We start from the raw sequence: 9,610 nt of genomic DNA on the forward strand, positions 1-9,610 counted from the left end.
CGGGTGGGGGCGGAGCAAGATGGCGGCGGGAGCGGTCTTACCCGTCTCCCTCTCGGGCAGGTTTAAGGGGTCCGTCACGGCCTGGCGCGCTCGTTACCGGCAGCGGGGCGGGGGGATGTGAGGGGGCGCAGAAGGGAGATGAGGCACCGGCTGTTCCTTTCAGACACCGGGCCCCTCGGTCGGGGATTTCGGCCTAGCGGTGAGCGCCGGAGGCCGGCTCTCGGGCGGGTGGGGGCAGTGCTGGCCTTGCGCTGTGGCCGGGACTGCTGGGCCCTGGCGGCGTGGCCGGGAGGTGGCGCTGTGGGCCCTGTGCCGCCGCAGCCCCGAGAGCGGGCGCCTCGCCGAGCCGGCGGCTGCTGCCTCGTTCCCCCCCCGCTTGCCGCTGCGGTTGTCCCGGCCCCGTTACTGACCGGCCCAGGCCTCGGGAGGGTGCAGGCTGTGTCTGTTCTCCTCACGTTTCTTTGGGTTCAGTCTCAGGAGTCCCTGAGATTGGGGCTCCGACTGACGGGCACGGGGTTGGTCTTTTTTCAGTGGTGCCCAGGGACAGGACAAGAGGAAATGGGCACAAACTTGAATATAAAGTTCCGCCCAAACATGAGGAGGAACTTCTTTCCTGTGAGGATGGCAGAGCCCTGGAAGAGGCTGCCCAGGGAGGTGGTGGAGTCTCCTTCTCTGGAGACATTCAAAACCCACCTGGACAGGTTCCTGTGCAACCTGCTCTGGGTGGACCTGCTTTGGCAGGGGGTTGGACTAGATGATCTACAGAGGTCCCTTCCAACCCCATGTGATTCTATGATTCTATGAAACCCTTGAATAAAAATCATTCCTCAGCTCACCGTAGGGCTGGTCATGTTTTGAGCGCTCTCCTTCTACATAAACAGCGTGCTGGGAAAACATAAATCTGCAAATCGAGTATATAGTGGAGAGCAAACACCATAGATTCAAATGAATCTCTGCTTTTAAATTTCCCTGACTTTACATCTGGGTAACAGCAACTGGAAAATGTGTTTTAGCCTAGAATTAACTGCAATTTTTGCTCTTTTGGTAGGGCCAGTCCACTTAGCATTTTCTTCCCTGAAATGACTGTCATTTATCTTCAAAAGTAGACCTAAGAGCCTGGGCAATTTGAGATTTGTTTGGTTTTTATTGGTGTCCACGACTTTAAAGGCACATAAACTTACTTTTAAGACCTTGCATCTATTTTAAAAAATAGAAGATATTTTATCATTTCCTCTCAGTAATAAAAATTGTGTCCTCTCCTTTTTAGATCCTTTGCGTATTTTACAATTAAAGACAGACTGCCCCAGATCCTCACAAGAGTTATTGATACTCTGCATCGCCATAAAAATGAATTTTTTGAAGAACACAGTGAGGTAAGAGTAAGGTCTCTTTCTGCCTGAGATTTTTTTTCCCTTTAATCCTTGAGTGCCCTTCTCTGCCTTGTTTTTATTAGTTTCTTACTATTGTCATTACTTGTCTGTCTCAATCTTGTTGATTTCTTTATAATTTCTTTCTTGTAGCTATTTTTAATTAATTTTGTAGATCTTTCTGTTTAACCTTTTCCTGATCTATCTGCTTGTCCTGCCACTAAATGAACGACACTGTTCTGCAACTGCTTTGCTTTCTCAGGTCTTTGTGTTGGTGCAGTGTTTAAGAGACTGTAGCACCTTCTGGACGTGGCAGTGTTTCAATTCTTTATTCCTCTTGAATAAGCAAAAAGTCCAATCTAAAAAGAAGTCGATTAATTTTAGGATGTTAGGTGGAAAGTGAGCTTCATTCACCAAAATGTGTGAATCAGGCTCTGATTTGCCAGGGACTTGTATTTGGCCGTTAAAACTTACAGCTTATTTCTTTCATGAAAAATTTATCTATGTCTCTATAGGAGTAAATATTCAGAATAGGAACTTTTGTTTTCTGCCTATTTCAGAAGGGTGTTGAAGCAGAGAAGAGAGCTATCTCTTTTCTCTCCAAACTGCGGAACGAACTGCAAACAGACAAACCAGTGACCCCTTTAGAAGACGAGCTGCCCGATGCTGCACTGTGGAACCAATACCTAGACTACCAACGAAATTTATCAAATGGGAATGGAGAGCCGAGTTGGTTTCAGTCCCCTTGGTTATTTGTGGAGTGTTACATGTACCGAAGGATTCATGCAGCCTTAGCGCAAAAGTAAGTATTTCCGAGCTTGGTATGTTACTCTGCAAAATATTATTCTATCCCATTTTTGTTTTAGGAGAAAGGAAGACAGCTGGAGGCTGGAGACAGCTAAGATAAAGGAAAATCTTAAGCTTTTACCGTATTCCTTTTCCTCTCTTCTCGCACCTCAGATTTAAAATTAATACTTTTTCCATGCAGCAGAATGTGAAGCTTATTAGGTTGTTTTATGCTTTAGTTTCTGTGACTTGCTCTACACGAAAACTCTTAAACTTGACTGTATAGCTTGACCTTCTTGCAGACTGATGGGCATTGAAATATAAAAGTTACTTAGCATTTCTAAAAGGTTTGTTAGTCTAGAATTATCTCTTAAGACGTGTTAGCCTAAAACACAGAATGCAAGAGCTGCTGTTGGCTATTCTAACTTGTTTTGCTCCAAATCTGAAGTTACTGTTTGAGACCTGTTCCTTACAGCAGCAGACCCAGTTTAAGCAGCCCCCATTGTTCATTCTACACTGTCTTCTTGGTTACAGCAGTGTTTGCAGACCATATGTTGCATTGAACTTTGGGAGCTGATCCTGGTTAAAAATAACTTGGCAGGAAAATCTTGTTGTGCTGCTCCTGTGGCGAGGTGCCAGTACGATGTAATGGGGTAGGAATGAGCAGTTTAAGTTTCTGCTGCTGCCAAAAAAAATGGAAAGCTCCATGTGCACTGGATTTGCCCATAGTATGACAGTGATGCAAACGCAGTAATGGGTCTCTGTTTCTACTGGTGTATTGTGTCATTTCAACTCTTGTAGCAGAAGCTTCAAATATGAGATGGGTCTGCTGGGTTGCACTTCAAAAACTGAGCAGATATTTGTCGTTAGTAAGCTGTGAGTTTCTTATCTCCATTATTCAGCTGCTCTTAGGCATATGCTTGGGTGGAAGTTCAGTCGTTTGTCAAAAGTTGTATGTGCAGATATGTCTCGTGATAGATGAGTCTACATTTCTTATGTATTACAAGAGCTGAATCGTTTTGTCATCTTTATTGTGTTAAATTTCTAAAGTCCTAGTTAAAAACTTTCGTAAGAATAACTTCATATCACAGAGGCTTTGGTAAGGGAAGTACACTTCAACCCACACAAACATGCCAGCAATTCACTACATTAGTTCGTTTCTGTGTTACAGTTTTAATTCTCTGTGTCTGAAGACTGGCATTCAAAATTGTCACTGTATGTGCAATTCACAGGATTGTGACTGAACACTTGTTCACTTTCAGAATGCATCGCTAGAAATACAAAGATGTCTTCTATACTGACTGTTTCAGTGAGATACAGTATCAGGCTGTTGTTGAAATGTGTAAAAATCTAGTATGACAAATTAGAAGGGGAAAATCTGTAGTATGGCCTAAAAAAGGTGAGCTTCAAGCTTGCACTGTCAGCTGTGTTTCACGTGCTGTCACTGAAAGTGTGGCAAGTGTGTTAATATGTTTCTTCTCCTTCCATTTTTAGCCCACCTATTGACAACTTTGACGTATTCAAGGAAGGAAAGGCTCAAAATTTCTTTGAATCCCAAGAAGCTGTTATTGCCCTATGCACTTACTTTCAGGATCTTCTTAAAAACATCAAGGATCTAGATGAAAAGCAACTTAAGGAGGAACTTTTTAAGCTATTGCAGGTAAACTAGTAGTGCTTAACGTAAGAATTTAAAATCTGTCTCCTATGTAACAAATGAAAAATTGAGGTTATAAGGAATTTGAGCTTCATCTGGAAATTAAAATATAGCTCTTCTTTGTAAAAATATGATGAAATCCTGATAGCCATATTGTATTGCTGTCGGTTACTTGTATTAAACGTGACATTTTCATTACACATTTTCTTCATTGTGTATTTGAAAACCCATTTTATTTTCCCTCAAAACCAGTATCTCTAAAACATTTGAAGTCAAGTTCCAGATGGCCTTTTTGTTATTTAACTATACATTTTAAAACAGTCCGTTTTATTGACACTCTAAAAATTTGTAGACTTCTTTGGAAAAAAAGCGAGAAGTCAGTCTTGGCCAGAAGTGGTTTGAAAGGCTTATAAGTGCATTATTCTTGGAAAATAATGCCTTTGAATAGAATATGAAATATCATAGGATTACAAATAAGTCCATTAGCTGGCAACAGCACACATCAAGTATTTGAGGAATCCTTATAAAGACCTCATTAGTTTGTACTTAAAATACAAGTTCTTACTTGGCTGCATGTAATAACCTTTTCCTATGTTTCCACTCATATTTTCTGGAATTACAGTGTGCAGAATATTTTTGTTTTAAGCTTTGTGATCATTGTATTTATTTTTATCTAAATCTTCCATCTCTCTCACTTCTGATGCGTGTTTCTGACGCCTGCATAAATACAGAGCATTGTTTGGTTTCTTCCACAAAATCTTGTCTACAAGAAGTTGAATTATATTCAAACTTGGAGGAAAATGTGGAGCTAAAGCCTTTGTGTCCCTAAAATAAAAACAAACAACATCTTTAGTATATGTGAAGTTTAGAATGTAACTACAGTGGGACTTAGCAAATGTTTTTGTTTTTTTTCTCCTTCTAGGTGTCATTGTGGGGGAATAAGTGTGACCTTTCTTTTTCAGCCGGTGAAGACAGCTCCCAGAAATCTAGTCCTTTACAATCCCTGGAAAATCTGATACCTTACATCTTAGTGAATGATATGGAAAAACTTTGGTCAGTACTCGTAAATGCCAAAAAAAATGATACAGAAAATAGTAAAGTTAGAGTTGACATAATCCTGGATAATGCTGGATTTGAACTTTTAAGTGATCTTGTGTTGGCCGATTTCCTGTTATCATCAAAGCTAGCTGATGAAGTCCATTTTCATGGAAAAAGTATTCCATGGTACGTGTCAGATACCACAAAGCATGATTTTAACTGGACTATTAAACAACTGCAGTCAGCTAATCATAAGTGGATGTCTAAATGTGGGATAAACTGGGAGGGCAATTTGAAAAAGGGAGTTTGGGTTTACTGTGATCACATGTTTTGGACTTTGCCACATGACTTTTCTCGTATGGCTGAAGTTGCTCCTGACTTGTATGCTGATCTACAGAAGTCAAACTTGCTTCTTTTCAAAGGTGATCTAAACTACAGAAAACTTACAGGAGATAGGAAATGGGAATATACTTTTCCATTTCATCAAGCCTTGAACAAGTTCCATCCTGCGCCTCTCTGTAGTTTGAGAACACTCAAATCTGACACTCAGGTTGGCCTAAAACCTGGACAAGGTGAACAAATTCAGGCTTCTGAACCTGAATGGATGATAAGTGGAAAATACGGGATAGTTCAATTTGATGCTGCTCTGTAGTTAAATGGTTCCTAATATTCTGAGAGAGAGATTCAGTCTGAGTTTTAACTACTTCCTCTGTTCCATGCTTGGCTTCAGCAAAGATTCTTTTTTGTTTGCACTTCTTCTTCCCAAGTGATTTGTTGTTTCTGTTCCACAAATGACTTCAGTGTTGTGTAAAAGTTTACAAACAGTAACAGTTTACAAACTGTCTTTGTATACATACATCAGTCTGCATTTCAATATATTTTGTTTTCCTAATGCCCAGTTAAGATGAACATGCAGTTTTCCATAATATTTTTTTCTTCATGAGTGGGTATGAGTTTATGGCTAACAAGTGAAAAATCTGCTTCAGAAACTAGTTCCTCAGTCCCACATTAGTGTGTATTTACTTATTTCAGGATAATTTGTGCTTCATGTGTCATGCTTCGCATGAAATTTAATATTTATAGAATGCACAAATTAATTCCAGGTAGATACTTTGCAACCCATTGCAGGATTGTATTTTAAAACTGTTGAAAATTGAGTTGACTTCTACCAAGACTTTACTACATAAGTTGGTTTTACTTGTTTCTTGTGTCCATGGACAAATAACTTTTGATGTTTTGAGTATAGTTTGCTGTACATTAAAAGAAGAGTTCTTGGGTGATACCTTGTAAATATTAATTTAGAATTTGAAAATTAAATTTTAATTTTAAACTACAAGTGGATGTTGCTAGGCAGTTTGCCTGTAGAAGGAGAGTTGTTGCATCTGGCAGGAGGATTAGGGGGAGGAAGGACACTCTCATTTTAAGAATATGGAAGATACTGTTTATCCAAGAACCTCTACCAAAAAAAAAAGCACACAAAAAAACCAAACCCAAACCAAACCAACCAACCTAACCAGTTACATTAACTGGATTTTAGACTTAAAACAGATTTGTTTGTGTAAACAGATTGTTGGTGGTTCGAGCACTGCTGCCTGTTTCTATTCTGATAATTCTCTTTATTTGTCAAATGTATTTGTTTCTTTAAGAAGGATGCCATGATTTTCATGGGAAAAATACAACAACATGCACTGAGAAGTGTATGTGACAGAAACATACACCATACCAGGTTGCTGCTGATTGGAGCTGTTAGATGCCAAATTCTTCTTTTCTGCCCTGGTCTAAAATTACTCAGAATTTGGGGGAAAATTTTGGGATATTTTAGTGATTTTTCAGGGTGAAGTGAAAGGAAAATGGAAATGCATTATCTGTTTATAAAGGAAAAAGTAAAAATAGATTCTGTTAAGACTTAAAATACTTCTATGGTTTGAAATAAGGCCTTTGACAGGAGACTGGTGCAATGTCAGTGATAACCAAAGGTTTGTTAGAAAACGGTGGCAGAATTAGCCGTAGAGTCTGACTGGGTTCTGCTTTTGTCTAGAGCTGCTAAGAGGAGGTGCACTTACCCCTGGTAGCCAGGGTGGCTGTTACAGACAACAGGAGTAGACAGCAGAGAAACTTCCTTTTCCAATTTACCTACATCTTACACAGTGAAAAAGAGAGGACAGAAGTGGCGTTATTGAGTATGTTCTGGAAGTGGTGCTATAGCAAGGGAATTTAAATGTCTGTCTGGTAGAAAGTGGATTTAGAAAGACTCCTGTGCTTACGGTTAACCGAAGACAAGAGTAAGCTTTGGCAGGCCAAAGAAATAGGAGGGGAAGATGGGGCAGCATTTTGTACCTATTTCAGGCTTTGAAAATGAAGCTGGATTCCTCTTCTGGTCAGTGAAATCACTGGCAAAGCTTGTCTTCTGGAGAGAATCAGCTGCAGCTTGTTGGGCTTGTACAATAAAGATCTGTACAGTGGGTAAATACGCTCCAACTGCTGATGACTTTGATTGCTTGTGTTTGTGTTGTTCTTCTTACATCTGAAAGTATGTTAGTATTTTAAAGTTCCAAGTTAAGGTATTAAAAAACTAAGATGCTTGGAATTTCAGGGGGCAATGTGATACTGTAGGTAGGGTTCTGCTTTTGAGACCTGGGTTTAGTGTTCCCATCTGCTTTGTATTTCTGACTTAGTACTCCTAAAGGATGCTTATCCTTGGGCACCTGATGAAACGGCATAAATTAGAAATCCAGTCGAGAGAGCTGAAGGTCAGAGCTCAGGGGGACTCCAGCTTTGGTGCTTTGATAAATACATAAGTGACACGATGAAGCACTGGAGCATCAGTTTCTCATCTGTGAAAATGCTGGTAACTTGTATTAAATGCACTTTAAAACTACAATTTTGGATTGAAGACAGAGGGATGGAAGTTGTGGAATATGTGCAATGCAAGCTTCCTGCCTTGTTCAGAGAGGCAACATGATGAGGGGAAGAAATCTTTGCCTGTGGACAGATTGTTTGTAAGGTGCTGACTTAATTTGCTGGGGAGATTTAAAAGTGTGTAATGGACAAGAAGAGAAAGGATTGTTTCACTGTTGAGGCCAGCCCTGAAGAACAGATTTGCCTTTTGCACAATCCTTACACATGCTGAGAAGCTTGGTTTCATTTTCCACTGGTTTCCATCTGTCTCTCTGAGCCCAGGTTGCTCTCAAGCTGAAAACTCACAATGCAGATCACTGAAAATTAATATTCTGAAGTTGTGATAAATGGATTCCTGCAAAATGGTAAATCCCTTGGGAGATGCAGCAGTATTTGCTCGGTATTACTGAGTCAGGCTCATCAGAGATTGTTGCATTGATGTTTGTGAGGAAACAGGGCAGTGATGTCATGAGTACCATAAGACATGCAGTTCTTTGAATCTTAGTAACAGACATGATGTCATGCTGGAAAAAAAACGAAAGAAAGAAATTGAGTTAATTCTGTTCTCCAGTTTATTAAGTGTGCACTTTTCATCTTTTGCCCCTCACAAGAGAAGTTTATATGATAATACACAGCATGAGTACATAGTTACATGAGGAGTGCACAGCCCTAACTTCCAAATACTTAATTTCTTGACTTCTGTAGCTGTAATTGCAAAGTGGTATCTATAGACAGAACTGAATATGCAGCATACTTTTCTGTTGGTTAGTTCGTTATATTTTTGTAAAATTTGGATTGATTATATAAAAAAAAAATAAATAAAATGGTGCTGTAATGCCAGCGTTACATTCTTCCATGGCACAAAAATGTAATGAAGACAGATATTGTGACAAGGCTCTGTGTTCTGCTGTAGGGTTAGCTACAGTTCAGTTGAAAATAGGAAGTGCTTTTGTAGATACTTAATGTAAATTACTTGTGTAGTATAGCTTCATGAAATGGCAGCATGTGCCTACTGCATTTAAGTGGAATTTACTGTTACACAATATCAAGCATATGTTATAACAATAGCATATGCTAAAATACAGCATGATTTTTTTTTCTTGAGTATTCAAGAAAGTTGCTTCTGTACATCCGTGTTACAACTGATTGCCCAAAATGCTTGTACAGCATAACTCGGGAACTACTGAATTGTATACCCAGATTCTTGACATTTTCATTTCATGTGCCATTTGAACATTTATAGCAAAAAAAAGGGCATTTTGAGCAATTCTGAGGACCACAACAGACCAGCGTCTTCTGACTTCTATTTTTTCTTTTTGTTCTACCTTTTGAGCAACTGTATTTGTGAATCGGGTTTTGATAGTGATTATTTTCATTTATGATGAAACAGGAGGAAAAGTAATGTCACAGGCACAGTGAAAGGCAGTATGCACATCTGTCTGAATACTTGATAATGCATTAGATAAGACATATACAATAATTCTGAATGTATATAAGGCTAAAAATAAACTTATGTGGAAAATAAGTTGATTGTATGACTGGAAACTGTTGCAAGAATATTCAAATAAATTATATAATTTTGTCCAAAAGTCAAACATCATTATACTATTTTGGTGGCTTGTACGCTGCATTTATCACTTTTCAGTAAGCTAAATAATCACAGTCTTTCAAACTTCCTGGGAAGAAGAACTTCAGTGCTTGTAGGAATTTCTTTTATCTTTCCTGGGATTCCACTTTTCCAGGTCTTTCATGAAGTAGAAGATTAAGAGCTGAGCAGACTAAAGTAAGATGTATCACATAAAGTTTCCTTAAAATAGCCGAGCAAGGCTCAATCTATAAAATGCTTGTGTATATGAAAATAATGCAG

At 39.2% G+C, this 9,610-nt stretch overlaps 1 protein-coding gene across 1 annotated transcript; it reads left to right on the plus strand.

Annotated features, from left to right (window-relative positions):
- The first annotated feature begins 6 nt into the window (after positions 1-6).
- On the plus strand, positions 7-9,338 carry ARMT1 (acidic residue methyltransferase 1). Its single transcript, XM_014951103.1, has 5 exons — positions 7-69; positions 1,268-1,373; positions 1,928-2,169; positions 3,648-3,813; positions 4,730-9,338. The coding sequence occupies exons 1-5, from the start codon at positions 20-22 to the stop codon at positions 5,495-5,497; spliced, it is 1,332 nt and encodes a 443-aa protein (XP_014806589.1). The 5' UTR covers positions 7-19; the 3' UTR covers positions 5,498-9,338.
- The last annotated feature ends 272 nt before the right edge of the window (positions 9,339-9,610 follow it).

The sequence above is a fragment of the Calidris pugnax genome, unplaced genomic scaffold (assembly GCF_001431845.1).
Source record: "Calidris pugnax isolate Ruff unplaced genomic scaffold, ASM143184v1 scaffold24, whole genome shotgun sequence".
NCBI classification, from domain to species: Eukaryota; Metazoa; Chordata; class Aves; order Charadriiformes; family Scolopacidae; genus Calidris; species Calidris pugnax.